Source organism: Tursiops truncatus, chromosome 20 (assembly GCF_011762595.2).
Source record: "Tursiops truncatus isolate mTurTru1 chromosome 20, mTurTru1.mat.Y, whole genome shotgun sequence".
NCBI classification, from domain to species: Eukaryota; Metazoa; Chordata; class Mammalia; order Artiodactyla; family Delphinidae; genus Tursiops; species Tursiops truncatus.
In genome coordinates, this window is record NC_047053.1 from 39,720,715 (window position 1) to 39,737,204 (window position 16,490).

At 40.1% G+C, this 16,490-nt stretch overlaps 2 protein-coding genes across 13 annotated transcripts in view; one reads left to right on the forward strand and one right to left on the reverse strand.

The window, feature by feature from the left end:
- The window catches only part of BRCA1 (BRCA1 DNA repair associated), a 63,646-nt gene that overhangs the window by 5,257 nt on the left and 41,899 nt on the right, over positions 1–16,490 (reverse strand). For 6 of the 12 annotated variants that reach the window (XM_019939446.3, XM_019939445.3, XM_019939447.3 and 3 more), the window contains 7 exons: positions 15,049–15,175; positions 13,225–13,412; positions 10,964–11,274; positions 8,562–8,649; positions 6,273–6,350; positions 5,740–5,780; positions 2,890–2,973 (listed from right to left, as the gene is read on the reverse strand). In XM_019939446.3, the coding sequence (XP_019795005.2) occupies positions 2,890–2,973; positions 5,740–5,780; positions 6,273–6,350; positions 8,562–8,649; positions 10,964–11,274; positions 13,225–13,412; positions 15,049–15,175 (917 nt within the window). Of the gene's footprint in view, positions 1–708; positions 1,577–2,889; positions 2,974–5,739; positions 5,781–6,272; positions 6,351–8,561; positions 8,650–10,963; positions 11,275–13,224; positions 13,413–15,048; positions 15,176–16,490 lie in introns of those variants that run through there. The other 6 variants (XM_019939448.3, XM_073797662.1, XM_019939451.3 and 3 more) reach the window with 3 other exon arrangements.
- On the forward strand, positions 15,857–16,264 carry LOC109550589 (NADH dehydrogenase [ubiquinone] 1 alpha subcomplex subunit 6). Its single transcript, XM_019939299.3, is given in 2 exon segments — positions 15,857–16,127; positions 16,130–16,264. Coding segments are annotated over 2 exon segments (375 nt in total). The 3' UTR covers positions 16,234–16,264.

Here is a 16,490-nt window from a genome sequence, read left to right on the forward strand (position 1 = left end):
CTCTTCCACTTAGAGTGCTCAACAGACTGTTCGAAAGATCTTTCTGTTTTGGTGGAAATATTCTATATTTGCTTTAATAAGGTGGCCAGGAGTCACATGTGGCTAATGAGCACTTGAAATGTGGTTAGGGTGAGTGAGGAACTCAACTTCCTATTTTATTTAATTTTCGTTAATTACAATGTAAACAGCTTTGTGGCTGGTGGCTACTCTGTTGGACAGGCAAATTCTTACACATGCTTTGGCATGAATTCTTAGGGAAGGACTTGGGTATCCTTTCAAAGAACAAATCTAACTTTGTGTCAGTTGGCTGGATACATACCATTTAGGTAACCTTTGTTCTCTTGACCCTTTTTCTTTCTCCCCATTCTACTAAAATGAAAATTGTCTAGGCCTAGAACTCACCTCCCTTCAAATAAGAGAGACTGGGGTAGAGAAAAATCAGGAAGCTAAAAATACAAGATGGCCTTTTAGCAAATGCCCACTCCCCCCCCCATCCCATTTCAATCTCAGTCAGAGGAACAAGGACAGACAGCAGGACAAGTCTGTTTCTGTTGTATGTGACAGCCTCCACCTGTGCCATTCTCACTATCTGTATGAATAAACTGCATCTCCAACCTGTTGGCAGGATCTAGATGCTCATAATGCTAAAAGTTCTCCTCAGGTGGCCAGCTGGAGCCAAATGTTGACACAAAAAGTACAAAAGATAAAGAATTTTTTAAAAATTTTATTTATTTTTGGCTGCGTTGGGTCTTCGTTGCTGTGCGGGCTTTTCTCTGGTTGCAGCGAGCGGGGGCTACTCTTCGTTGTGGTGCGCGGGCTTCTCATTGCGGTGGCTTCTCTTGTTGCGGGGCATGGGCTCTAGGCATGTGGGCTACCATAGTTGTGGCAGGTGGGCTCTAGAGCTCAGGCTAAGTAGTTGTGGCGCAAGGGCTTAATTGCTCCACAGCATGTGGGATCTTCCCGGACCAGGGCTCGAACCCGTGTCCCCTGCACTGGCAAGCAGATTCTTAACCACTGTGCCACCAGGGAAGCCCAAGATTAGGAATTTTTACATCCAGGCTGACACTCACTGATGAGGATGTCTAGTTATGAGATCAGAAATTTGAAGTTTCACCTCTACAAATACATTTCTCTTCCACAAGAGAACGCTACAGTGACACGTGGTGTTTTCAGAATGACACTACTTTGACCAGGCACGTTCCACAACCGCCACCCCAAATGCAGGGCGAAACTCCAAATGCCGGAACTTCCTTTCAAGGAGGGAAGAATCTGGTGCTGATTCTGCCTTGTATCCAGTGGAATAAAACATAGGACTGGCTCACACAGAGCTCCCCTCAGGTGCAGGCAGAAGGAGAAACAGGGCCAGCAGCTTTTCTTGGCATCTAGAAGTTACTTGATAGGCTCAGAGGGTGAGGGTGGGCTGACCCCAAGGGTTCAGAGCTCCAGGGCTTGATTCGTGATCATCTCCCAAAGCAGTTTTCCTTAGAAAATCATCTCTGTTGGTTCTCTCTCAAGTTCTATAAAGGAACAGGAGGTGCTCCGTATGTGGATGTTCTGACATGCCCAGTGGTACACACTTGAAAAAGGAAGAAATGCAGACCAGGAGCATAAGCACTCAGCCAGTGACCCAAGAGCAGCCAACTCAGGCCTGACAGGCTGGTGTGAAATCTTGCCTGGATTTCTCCTTGAGAGAACAACATAATTTTGGCTACATCATCTGTTACAGTATGATCTGGGGAAGAAGGTCACTGAATCTTCCTGGGCCTCTAGTCTTTCATTTGTAAAGTTGTTAGAATAATCAATTTTTCTCCTGGGTGAAAACTTCTATAATGTGCCAGGAAACTATGGTATTGTCATTAAGAGCTCAGATTCTGGAGGGAGACTGGTTCTAGTTGGGTTCAGCTCCTAGTTGGGTTCACAACTAGCTGTGTGAGCTTGGGCAATTTACTCAACCTCTTTGATCCTTAATTTTCTCATCTATAAAATAGGCATAATTATAGTACACGCTTCCCAGGGTTGCTGTAAAATTGTTAACTAGTTAAGATAGGGTCGAGTGTTTGGAGCAGTCCCTGGATATAGTGAACATTACACAGATGTCAGCTATTGATTATCAATCACTTTCTCTTCTGTGCTTCCACAGACAGCCTGGGTACATCCCCCTCACAGCACTTACCACACTGCTGTAGAGAAAGACACCATCGTGAAGTAGAAAGAGCAAAGGTTTTAGATTCACATCTGTCTCAAATCCCAGCTCTGCCATTTATCAGCTAAGATTTGCACCCTAGAATGAAACCCAAATTATATAACTTCTCTAAACCTCTAAGCTCCCTCATTCATAAATCGGATAATAGAGTTGGCCCACTGGCCTACTGTATCCAACAAGTTCCGCATCCGCAGATTCAACTAAACTGCCAATGGAAAATATTTGAAAAAAAAACTGCCAATGGAAAATATTTGAAAAAAAAATTTTTCTTCCAGAAAGTTCCAAAAAGCAAAACTTGAATCTGCTTTTTGGCAACTATTTACATAGCATTTATACTGTACTAGGTCTTAGAATTAATCTAGAGTTGATTTAAAGTATATGGGAGGATGTTACATGCAAATGCTATACCATTTTATAAAAGGGACCTGAGCATCTTTGGATTTTGGTATCTGCAGGGGGTCCTGGTACCAATCCCCCAAGGGTACTGAGGAATGACTGTACTTATTTACTCTGCTGTTCCGGAAGAACTAAAAAAACTATATGAATGCACCTACTTGGTATTCTAGCAGTGTAAGGGGCCATCTTGTAAGGCCCCTTACAAGATGAATGAGACCATCTCCACGAAGTGGGCAGGAATGCAGAGGGGTGGGTAGGTTTTTTGCCAACATGGGGGAGGAGGGCTTTACCTTTCTGTCCTGGGATTCTCTTGCTCGCTTTGGGCCTTGATGGTTTCTTCCATTGACAACATCGCCTCTGACTTCAAAATCATGCTGAAAGAAACCAAGCCCAAACCACAGGGGTCAGAGAAAGAGAAGCCTCCTTCAATGGAAACAGAGGAGATACATCATATTTAAGGAATCAGATATTGCCAGGCAGTTTTGAACCCTATCTCCCCCAAATCATCTTTTCTGGTGGACTGCATGAAATGACCAGCATCTCAGCTGCTGAAATCAATTCATTGAAGCAAATCTTTGTGGGCAGAAACTAACAATTGGCTTTTCACCTCACTGGGACTTAACGTATTTTAATTTGCAACATCTATCTCCTCTCAGAACATTCACTTAGCATTTAAACTGCTAATACTGTGCTGTTATAAAGATAACTGGAGAATTCCTGATCTCTTAAATTAATGTGTATTACCACCTAAAGAAATAAGGGTTTCTCAGATTTCCATTGAGAGATTTACAGTTAATGAAACCAAAATAATAAAATATACATTTAATACTGAAGAAAGTAAGAGGCTTTTCATAATCACTATTTGGACTAGCCAAGGCTGGGGGAATAAAGAATAATAGGATTAGGGAGGTTAGAGGTTTGGGGAGAATTCTGGGGAAGAATGCTTAGAAACAATTCTTACTGAAACTCAGATTGCAGGGGAGACCACATCTGTTGCCAAGAGAATTAGGAAGAATAATAAAGTCATGGGTATAACCACAGGTTGTTATTAGGTGAAAGAACTCTTAATATTTCCTAGTCACGTGAGTGAGAAGAGTCTGGTGATAAACATGTCATCTATTTGAAGATGACCCTCAAATTTATAGACCTGATTGTACCCCTGTGCCTACTAACCTCTCTACCCGGAGGTCTCCTATAAATCCCCAAATCCATGCACCTAAAACAGAGCTCTTGATTCTACTCCTGCCTCCTGCTCCCCGGCCTCCCAGGATGCTCCTCCCCCATGTCTTCCTTATCTAATTAACATCACTAACATCCACTTCATTGTTCAGGCCAAAAATCTAAGCATTACCCCAATTCCTGTCTTTACCTCATCTTCCAATTTAACCTATTAGTAAGTCCTATCTTCCAAACATCTCAAACCAAATTCTTCTTACCATCTCCAGGTCTCATTACCCTATGAATAAAATTCAAATTCCTTACCACGACTTACACCAAATCCTACCTGATCTGGCCCTTGTCTATGACCTTCTCCAACCCCTTGTCTAACCTCTGCTGCCTACATATGATTCACCAATTACAACTCTCTGGCTATACTGGCCTGTTTTTCTTTAATAAACCAAGCTCATTCCCATCTTAAGACCTTTATGCTTGCTGCTATTCTGCCTATACCATTGTTCCCTACATTTTTTTTTGTTTGTTTTTTAAAATTTTTATTTATTATTTTTATTTATTTATTTTATTTTTGGCTGCATTGGGTCTTTGTTGCTCCACGCGGGCTTTCTCTAGTTGCGGAGAGCAGGGGCTACTCTTCATTGCGGTGTGCAGGCTTCTCATTGCAGTGGCTTCTCTTGTTGCGGAGCGTGGGCTCTAGGCGCGCAGGCTCAGTAGTTGTGGCGCACGGGCTCAGCTGCTCCGCAGCATGTGGGATCTTCCCGGACTAGGGTTCGAACCCGTGTCCCCTGCATTGGCAGGTGGACTCTCAACCGCTGAGCCACCAGGGAAGCCCCCTACATTTTTCAAGGCCAATTCTTTCTTGTCTTTTAGGTCTCAGCTCAAGCTTTTCAGAAAGCCTTCTGGGGTCTCCTTACCTAAATAGTCAACCTCTGTCCCCGGCCAACCGCCAGTCTGTTGTTCTATATATTTCTTCATAGTGTTTATTGGTATTTTAAACACATATTTATTTATTATGCATCTCCCCTCCACAGAACATGAATCCCACCACAGCAGGGAACTATCAGTCTTATTTACTGCTGTATCCCTGGTGCCCAGCACATAGTAGGCTCCCAATAATATAAGTCACTGAATGAAACCAACAGAAACATCAATTAATTAATTATGAATATGCTGACTAGTGCATAATAGTTTAAAACTGCTTTCGCTAATTTTATTTTGCCTGATCTGTTGTCACCAGCAGCTCTAAGATGGCTGTTCTAAAATTATTCCTCCTCCTACGCTCTATCTTATTTACCTCTCGCTGGTCTCAGTATCAAAGAGTAAAATAAAATCTCTTTGAAGGAATCAGATTTCTAAGCAGATACATTTGCATATTAATATGAAGGATTCTTTTCAACTGTGAAAGAGTTTTCTACAAAGGTGTATGTGTGTAAGATTTAGGTGGGTCTGTTTCTCTCTAGTTGTGGCGCTCAGGCTCACTAGTTGCAGCACACAGGCTTAGTCGCCCCGCCGCATGTGGGATCTTAGTCCCCCAACCAGGGATCGAACCTGCATCCCCTGTACTGGAAGGCGGATTCTTAACCACTGGACCACCCGGGAAGTCCCTGCTTGCATAACTCTTTTTTTTTTTTTTTGGCGGTACGCAGGCCTCTCACTGTTGTGGCCTCTCCCGTTGCGGAGCACAGCCTCCAGACGCGCAGGCTCAGCGGCCATGACTCACGGGCTCAGCAGCTCCGCGGCATGTGGGATCTTCCCGGACCGGGGCACAAACCCGTGTCCCCTGCATCGGCAGGCGGACTCTCAACCACTGCGCCACCAGGGAAGCCCTCGCATAACTCTTGATGATCCACATCATCAAGGAAAATCTTCAGAAAGTAGTGCAAGGCAGGAAGCAGATAAATTTTCGTGACTCAGTATGACTCAATGGCACCAAGTCTTTCTGATTAGTTTGTAAAAGTACCTACCTCATCCAGCATCTTTCTTTCTTTAATAGACTGGGTCACCCCTAAAGAGATCACAGAAAAGATAGGTCACACAAGAGCAGAAGACCTCCCTTCATGGGGGTAGATGGTGCAGTGATTCACATAAGTGTGTGGGAGAAATAACACTGAATAGAGGTCCTCTCTCTATAAAGCCACAGCTCCTTAATAGATTTCCTTCTGGAGACACCGTTGATGATTAATTTAAACATTATAAAAGTGCCTGCTGCACATGGATTTCTGCCTACCATTAAATAAATCCCTAGTTCATATGCTAACATTACCAGGAGCAGATTAGGTCCTATTAGTTATAAAAAGAAATACATTTTCCCCCACATCACTAGCTATCTGAACAAAGAGCTATGCATTAAAGATAAAGCTAGTTTAGTGTTACCACTAAAGACCTTTTCGTAATTCAGATTCAGCATCAGCAAAAATCTTAGGTGTTAAAATGTTAGGTGTCAAAATGCAATTCTGAGGTGTTAAAGGGAGGATGGGAGAAATTATATGGTACTTACAGAAATAGCTAACTACCCATTTTCCTCCTGCAATTCCCAGAAAATATTTCAGTGTCCGTTCACACACAAACTCAGCATCTGCAGAATGGAAAACATCCAAAGGATTAGAAGTTGAAAACAAAATCAGGAAGGGCTGCCATAAGAAGCTAGAGCGCCCCGCTCCTTATGCTACTTGAGATCAATCTGGATTGATGATTCCAACACCCCTGGTGATAGACTCAGAGGCTGGAAGCACCCTTAATTCTAACCAGCAGGTGTGGATCTTTGGAAGTCTGGAGAAGGCTGATACGAAGTTAAGACCACAGGAAGTGTCTGCCCTATCTTCTAGATGCCAAGGCCAGCTAAAGATGTCTGTCAGCGTGCTCAGGGAACTACCCATGTCGGTAGTATTGATACACGTGGACGGGCAAGATCTATTTTACTGGATGACGACATGTGAAAGGAAAAGAAAACAGTGTTGTTGAAATCCTAAATTTGAAATGTCAATGATGAATTTTCACTCCCAGAACTTCTACTTGGGGAATCCTAACCCCTAATTCTTAATTCCCTTGCAAGGCATAAAAATATAGTATTTTCATAGTTTTTCTCTTTTCAATGTATTTCAGCAAGCAAGAATCACTTCTGCTTATTTTTTAGTGTTTTTTTTTGTTTTGTTTTGTTTTTTTTGCGGTACGCGGGCCTCTTGCTGTTGTGGTCTCTCCCGTTGCAGAGCACAGGCTCTGGACGCGCAGGCTCAGCGGCCATGGCTCATGGGCCTAGCCGCTCCGCGGCATGTGGGATCTTCCCGGACCGGGGCATGAGCCCGCGTCCCCTGCATTGGCAGGCGGACTCTCAACCGCTACGCCACCAGGGAAGCCCCTCTTCACAATTTTTAAAGCTTTTTGTTTAACTGTTGTGAAGGTTGACTTAATAATATGCTTTAAACTCAGAAATCTTAGCTCATTTTTAGTTTTAAAGTAGCAAGTGTATTGCCTTTGAGTTTAAACACTGAACTACTTTAGATTTAATTTGTATTTTAAAGTTTTCTTTTCACCTATCAGCAGCCTTGATCCAAACCCATAGCTTAAGATATATTCAAGTTTAATGACATTCATCTCTAAAACAGTTTAGTTCATGGTAACTTGTTTTGGCATCGGATTCCTGTGAGCATTATCCCCTGACCCTGTAGTATGAGCTTTACACAGTAGAAACCTAAGCTCTTAGAAGTTCTAAGGCAGCATGTGCCTGCCAAGAAGTCTGGACCCTGTGCTCAAGAACCTTCAGCTGTATGAACAGAAACACCCTGGAGAGGACCAGGGAGTCCATTTTGTTAGGAAGGTTTTAAGAGTTGAGCTTCAATCTGTATCTTCTGTGTGCCATAGGCACCAGTCTTTGCTTTCTGGAGCCCATGAGTGAACCTAACTCCTCCTCCAGATAACAACTCTTCAGATATTTCAAGACACTTGTCTTGTTCCCTTAAGTCTTCCCATTCCTTCATTTGTCCTTCAAATGACATTGCTTTGAATTCCTTTTCCCCATTCTCTTCATCTACCTCTGGATAAACACTCTCCAGTTGTCAGGGACCAGCATGAAAAGAAAGCATGGTGCTCAAAACAGAGCACACACCTTCCAGGTGTTCGCTCCAGTGGGGGTGGGGTAGGGTGTCGGGATCATCACCTCACTTGCTCTGGACATTAGGCTTGTATCAATAAGGCCCAATTTCAAATGAGCTTTGTTAGCAGTCCTGAAATGTTTACTCAGATTTAGCTTACAGTCAACTAAAAGCCTCTGAGGTCTCCCTTGTCATCACACAAGTCATACTTAAGATTTAAAAAGGGGAAGGTGTAGGACAAATGAATTTTTCCCTTCACTTTTTTCTTTTTCATATGCTAGGCTATCTCAGAGCTGATAACTGGACTTGTTTCCTGTAAAACTCTCAACCACACTCAAACTAGGTGTTGGAGTGAGGTCATGGAGCTAGCTAGGGTTTCCAACCACCCAGATTCCCCTCTTTGCCCCATTTGTTCCTCCAGGACTCGGGCTCTGCCTTCCCAGAAAGCCCTCACACAGTGTAGTCCAGGCAGGGTGGACTAGGAGAAGTGATTCATCATTCTGGCTCATCACTCTCCAATCTTAACACAAAATAAAAGGGGGTCAGGAAATAGCAAAACTATTATTTTTCTTTCATCAAGCAATAACTGATTGACTATTGGAAGACGGTCACCCATGCTATGCTTAACAAACACGCCCATTTCTTCATGTAGTTTTATGCAACAGATGCAGCATATTCTGTAAAGGTTCTTGGTGTACCTGTTTTCATAATGACATGAGTAGTCTCTTCAGTAATTAGATTAGTTAAAGTGATGTGATGTTTTCTGGCAAACTTGTGCACAAGCACCTGAAATCAAATCAAATATCACATTATAATAAATTACATCTAGAACACAGCTTGAGTATTAGTTATCCCAGCTTTGAACCTCCATTTTTCTCACAAAAGGTACATCCTTTTTATTCTAATATGAAGTTTCAAAATAAATAGTAATTTAATAAAAATTATGTACAAATCAGAGGAAGAAACTCTAAAATAGTCTGTGCTAACAGACATGGAATTATAACCAAGGATTCAAAATAATATTAATTTTCCTTTTAATAACAGATACCATTTGATTCCCTAAGACAGTTTCTTTGCAGAGTGACACCCTACTATACTATAATTTAGATTTATCAGCCTACACTTTATAAGCTGAGAGGTAACTTGCCTATACAGAAAGTTATGCTCAGATATGTCACTTAAGAACAAGATTCAACCTGCTGACAGTTTTAAAACGTTCAAGTCAAGATGCTTCTAAAGGTCAGTACAAAAACTATCAATTCCTCTTAAGGAGAAGGATTGGAAGAGACTCATATTCTTCCCCAAAGAAATCTAGAGTCTTCTAGCTATTATCTATCAACCAAATAAAAACTCAATAGGCAGTAAAAGAAATTAACCAGATCCATTATAGACACATTTGACATAATCAGCAGCTACTGCTTGGTAAATCACTTTGTTTACCAACGGCCATCATTTACTAGCCATCACCACCCACGCCAGTATTTCCATCATTTACTAGTCATCACCACCCACGCCAGTATTTATGTGCCCCACGAGATTGCAATGGAGGGTGGGCTGTCTTTCTTTCATGCTGCCTCACTCCATACTGCCACAGGGCACTGAAAAAGGCAAGCTGGAGAAGCTAATGACATCCTCCCCCCACCCCACCCCCGGCTTTTGCCACTGCCCTTTGCCAGGATCATTAGCAATTCTGAACTGATTAATTGCTGAAATCCCGCCTTGAAACAGCGTTCAGTTAGAAGAGCAACTGCTGAAAAGATCATCTTAATATAGGCTTCGGAATTAATCATGCGTAATACAGTCAGCAGCTTTCATGATAAATTTACCACACTTCGGCAAGTCTGAATAGAGCTGAAAAGTTTTCTTCTTTGCTTGTTTAGAGACAACATGTACCCAAGCCACTTAGAGTCTCATTTGCAGTTCAGGATTGCCCATGGCAAGAAAGATTAGATCATTTTAGCCTTCTCGGAAAAGCTGATCTCACAAAACAAAGGAATAAGGAACGCTAATTTTCAGTGAATAAATGGGAATTTTAGATGTGTTGGCAAAAGATCAAGAGCAGTATAAACAGACATAGGTATGAATTTTTAGAGCAAATAGCTGTTCTGGGCACATGGTTGTGAGATGAGAATTCTGGCATTATTGATGAGAATTTATTCATTGTATCTACTAGGGTAGACAAGGCTTACTTTGCCCTTTTAGTAGTGGGACACATCTGGTCACAGAGGTCATGCTGAGCTGCTAACCTATAGAGAAGCTAGGATGAGAAATGGTTTCTATTCCAGGAAGGATATATTAAGAAAGATACTTAAGAATGCCTGAATCATTTCTCAGTGTGCAATAAATAGCATCCACTATTGAATCTGTTTGATACTCTGGTGTGTTATCATGGTTTTAAAGAAATCTTCACTCAATTAATGATTAATTAATGGTGATTAATTAAGGGGAGATAAATTTCCTATGATGTCTGAAATCTATGCTCAATCCAAGCAGAAACAAAGTTTCAGTGGTCTTAATATTTTAATGGGTATTTTTCCACAGCACAAAACAACTCCTGTTTCTAGCAGGAGATGTCAAAATCCTAACAGGGATGGGTTATTGTAGGGTAGAACTGACAGGGCAAGCTACTGGATAACAGTGTTACAAGCCAGGATAAAGATAAATAAACACTGGAGAAATGCCACTATCTGGCCATGTACTTGGAACCAGTTTAAATTTAGTTAATCATGCTGGCAAGTTCACTCAGATGTGAACAAAGGTGGGGAAAAGATGCCTTCTGGGGAGTAGAGCTATACCTCCTTGCTTTTTTAGATAGAAAGAAAATTAAAATAAAAAAGCTCTGGATTATACTCAAAACCATAACCTTTCTGCTAATATTTAATAATTATTTCCTTTACTAAATACATACAAAATAATCCATGCTATAGCTTTATCTAGGTATAAGTTTTCAGAAATTAGTAATGGAAATTAAATTACATAGTAATGAGCTCGTTTGCCAGATTTCTTCCTATAGGTTATTCACAGCTAGTACCCATTTAAAGCCATTGCGGTATGTCAACGAAGGCTCAGTCATTAGGGAAATACATATGGATACACTCACAAATTCTTTTGGGGTCAAGCCTGATGCCACCATAGAAATTCTTTTGTTGCCTCTTTGTGTTGAAGGTATCAACTCTGGCTTCTCCCTGCTCACACTTTCTTCCCTCACATTACACCCTGCAGTATAAGTAGTATGAGCTGCAGCCGGACTCCTGGGAGATTCTTCTGCTTGAAATTGGGGTAATTTCAGTGCAGAGGCTGAGGGTGACATGCTGCAGACATGAGCTGGCTCTGGGGCTCTGTCTTCACAGGGATCAGACTCAGGGTCATCAGAGAAGAGGCTGATTCCAGATTCTAGGTAAGGGGTTCCCTCTGAAAGGAATGAGGAAAGAAATTTAATATATATGACAGTGAATTCTGAATTATAACATCTAGTCTCTGCTAAAAATTAAAAAGACAGATTAAGTTAAGAGAAAAATGGGTACATTAATAACACTGTTGGTAGATGTGCAAAGCAGCTTAACTTTTCTAAAGCAAATTTGGTATTATGTAGCAACAGCCTTGTGTGTTTATACTTGCAGTCAACAATTCTAGTTTTAGAAATGTATCCTAAGGACATAAAAGAGGTCTGTAAAAGTGTAGTCATAGGAATGTTCACTGCAACATTGTTTATAACAGTAAGGTTTTAGAAACAAACTAAATGTACATTGAGATTAAATAAATTATGCCACATCCATTCCAATGAACTACTCTTCACCTGTTACATTTAATTACAATAAAATGGAGAAATGCACACACTCATGTTTGTTGTAGCATTATGCACAATAGCCAAGAGGTGGAGGCAACCCAAATGTCTGTCATTGGATAAATGGATGAAGAAAATGTGAGATATGTATATATCTATATCTATCTACACACACAGTGGTTTTAAAAAAGCTACCAACATGGATGAACCTTGAGGACAGTATGCTATATGAAAAAAGTCAGTCACAAAAGGACAAATACTGCATAATTCCACTTACATGAGTTATCTAGAGTATCTAAACTCTTAGAAAGTAGAATGCTGACTCCCAGGGGATAGGGGGAGGGGGAAATGGGGAGTTGCTATTTAATGGGTACAGAATTTCAGTTTTACAGGATGAACAAATTTTAGAGATCTATTGCACAATAATGGGAGTATACTTAACATTACTGAGCTCTTAAAAATGGTTGAGGTAAATTTTGTTTTTTTACCACAATTAAAAATAAAATTAAAAATTAAAAAAAGATACCATTGATTTTTAAGATGCTACCCTATTTCAGTTTTAACATGAAATATGTTTGCATCTTAGATATTAAATGCAATATTATAAGAAAGCCTGCTTTCTATAATTTCTGTCGTTTAGTTCTTAGGGGATGGTTTTGATTCTAATGTATACTTCTTTAAAAAATTTTTATTTTATATTGGAGTATAGTTGATTTACAATGTTGTGTTAGTTTCAGGTGTACAGCAAAGTGATTCAGTTATACTCAAATGTATACTTTAATTTTTGGGCTGCTTGTGAATATTTTGGCACTTCCTATATCACTGAAACTCTAAAAAAAAAATACCAAATACAAATAGTTGACTAAATACAATCAAAATGATTTTTGTTTCTTCATCCATGATGATATCATTAACTTTTTCACTTAATAAATCATCAGATATCATTACCAAATTAAAAACAGACCATCCCTGAAACATTTTAGAAAATGTCACTCCATCAGCAAGTAAGCACAGCTAAGTAGAATGTATGAGATTCCTAAAATGACCCTAGTGAACATGGCCAAAAATATTTAGTTGTCTAAGAGCACCTTTTATGATAATGTGTTTTTCAGGATTAATTTAAAACTTTCTTTACTGATTAAAACCTTGATTTACAAGCAATAAAGCACACCATTCAGTTACAGTGATTTATAAGGCATAAAATATATAGTAATTTATATTCATTAATTCATAAAACAAGAGCTTACTTTAGAGATTTGACTCATTTTTCAATAAAGGACAAGCCTAAAACTTTACCCTAGGGCCCTAGAACTCTTATCTAACAGTTGAAGTAAAATATTTAGAGAGCACCAAGACTCTCCCATCCTCAAAACTGTTAGAGTTAAACCAATATAGACCGATTAACAGCGGCAGTAATGTTCAACTTGGATTAACATTCAAGCTAGTTTTCTAATGGGTTTAAGTATAACAGATGCGTTCATGATAGACTACCACATTTGAAAGCTGATTCATCAGAATATCTTTAGGTTAAGAGTAAAATAAAAGTGTTTTCTCCATCAGAGCAGATAAAATATTACCTAGATCTTGTCTTGGCAAAGACGACTGCTCCATTAAATCCTGGGCCTCAGACTCTGTCAGCTGTTGCTCCTCCACATCAACAGCCTCAAGCTCCTTTTGAGGTGGGCAGTTTCTGCTCTGAAGACTCCTTGAGTGGCTGTGCATATACCAACTATTATCTGACAACTGCGATTTAGAAGGGGAAGACCTAGAAAAAAGGATGAAAGGAGAAAACCATCACTGTAGCTTGTGAAAGGACTAATCATACTTCCCAGGCAGCCAAGGCATAAGTGAAAGAGCTCACTGTCAGAGATCGGGAATGACTAGCAAGAGAGAACACAAGAGATGGCTAGGAGTCTGGATTCACGATGTCTGCCAACATGTCAGGGCTGACATATAACATCTCTCCTTAGGGTCTGGCCTGAGGCAGTATATCTCCTAGCTATTTAAAAGCATGTCAGCAAATTTCACCAAATTATCCACTGCCACTCACTCAAATTCTATACACTATTTCAAATGAATGTATGAGAATCAGCTCTCTCATGAAAATAAGTTGATTAATTTTGACATTGCTACACTCATTCTTTCTACCCAATTTTAGCAGAATTCATAGAATCATCCCTACCTCCTACCTTTTCAATGTCCAAAGTCATTCTAAAAATAAAAGCCAGCTATAATATATTGTTAGAAGAGCACATGCACACAGTAATTCCTCTACTCTTTCAGGTGTTTAGAACTTTGCTGAATACGATACTTATCAACAGATTTAAAGGACCTCAGAGATCAGATAACTGATTCAAACAATTATTGGATATTTAGTATGAGTCAGGCACTAAAGCTAGGCTCCACGGATTAAAGATGAGCAAGACCTGAACTGTTCCTCACGCAGTCTAGTAGAGGAAGTTCAATCAATGTGTAGGTTTTTAATAGAAGTCTCTACAGGGTATACTGGGGTGGGGGAAGAGGAAGAGGAATATTTCATCTGAATATTAAACAGGTGGTTAGCTCAATCGGTTAAAGCACAGTAATGAGGTCATTACCTCTAATCATGGGTTTAGGGCCTATGGAGGTCAAGTCTTTTCATTCTCTATCACAGCCATCAGGCCATTATCACAGCCTCAAAAATATATCCTCAGTCCAATCCAAGATGCTTGGAAAAGATGGTGTGATTAGATTATTGACAACTTGTCACTATTTCCAGAGAGATAAGTGAAAATATACATACACTTGGTAGAAACGCAATAAATATGAATTCCTTTTCCTTTCTAGAGTCATGAGATGTGTGACTCTATCAGTTCTGAGACTCTATCCTGAACTATCAATTTGGAATAATAGTCCAGAACTTGTCCTTTTACTTTCACTGTGTTTTTATAAAGATCAAATGAAGAAGTAGATACAGTATTTTTAAAACTATAAAGTGTTACATAGTCTTATATCAATAGTGATGTGAACAACATCCTTGGAAGATATTCTGAATATTTACTGGGGTAAATCAATAGCTAAACTTTTTCTAGGAAGGCAAAAACTTCAATTAGGGCAAGGGCGGCCTTGGAGAAGTCTACCATCAGCCTCCAGGCCTGCTGAGGTTTTAGTTCTGTATTTTATTCTGACTTTGAAAAGGGACAGATCTACTGTCCATTTCTCATGTTGTAGCTCATGCCTTGTACAGGTCCAAAGAGCCTACATACAATTAAACAAAAGCAATGTCCTAGGGCAATGAGAGGTTAGATATGTCCGTGTACAAAAAACTAGAGAAAGTATGGTGAAAAAAAAATTAACACTAAAAGTTTAATGTAAGTACAGGTGTTACTTAGCTACCAAACTTGACATTTATTACTTCTTACCTTTCCATTCCTGGTTCTTTACTTTTACTGGTGGAAGTATCCGGAGATACTTGAAACTTGTCAGCAGAAAGGCTTTCTGGATTCTGGCTTATAGGATATTCACTACTTTTCTCTGAAGTTAATACTGCTTTAAATGGAATGAGAAAACAAAGAAATCTACTTTACTGCTTTGTCCTGATGGTGATAATTCAGGTGAGAATATCATTTTTTTTCAAAAGCAGCAATCTGTGACAATCAAATTGGTTTTTTAAAAAAATAATTAATTTATTTATTTTTGGCTGAGTTGGGTCTTTGTTGCTGTGCTTTCTCTAGTTGAGGCACAGGCTCGGTAGCTGTGGCACCCGGGCCTAATTGCTCCGCGGAATGTGGGATCTTCCTGGCCCAAGGGTTTGAACTCATGTCCCTTGCGTTGGCAGGCGAATTCTTAACCACTGCACCACCAGGGAAGTCCCAATTAGATTGGTTTTTAAACAGGTATATCAGACAGAATTCTATAAACACAAGTGATACAGCACCAAATGGAACTCAATGACTAAAAAATAATAACAACAATAAAAGGAACACTTTAAAACTGGGTAAATAAAGATACCCAGCTGAGACAAGGCTGAAAAAATAATATATTTATATTTTTTGGCCCTGAATGATAAGGACATAAGAATAGGAAATGAATTTTTATCTCTGCAGCAAACTAAATTATACTCAAATCACCTCAGACAACAGGGAAGAGAAAGTACTGGAAAGCACAAAGCATACTCCCTTTTCCATCCCTATTGCCTCCACATCAAAGACTGTATAGGGCTTTAGCAAGATGAGTGGCCTCCGCCCGGCTGCTGCTGCAGCCAGCACCTCGCTGAAGCCCATTTTCAATCGGGACATGAACGAGGCTAAGCGAAGGCTGCGTGAGCTCTACGGCGCCTGGTATCAGGAGGTGCCGAACACTGTGCATTTATTCCAGCTAGACATCTTTGTGAAACAGGGACGGGATAAAGTCCGAGAAATGTTTATGAAGAATGCCCACGTCATAGACCCCAAGGTGGCTGATCTTCTGGTCATTAAGGGAAAGATGGAACTGGAAGAAACGAAGTGTGGAAGCAGCGGACACAGGTCATGCGGTTTTTCCATGAAACAGAAGCACCAAGGCCAAAGGATTTCCTGTCCAAGTTCTACGTTGGGCATGACCTGTGACATCACTCAATATTAAGGTGCATGTCGATATTTAAATATTTTAGAGCACAAATAAACTCAATATATGATAAAAAAAAAAGATTGTATAGGATGGGGGTTTGAGTTTTTGCATGTGTGTGGAAACAAGGGAGGGGTCAGATGAGAAAGAAAAAAGAGGTGACATTTTGCTTCACATTTTCAATTACTAAGAAAATAATAAACCGAAAAACCAATACAAACGAAAAAACAAGGTGCCGACTGATAAGGAACCTGGAAGT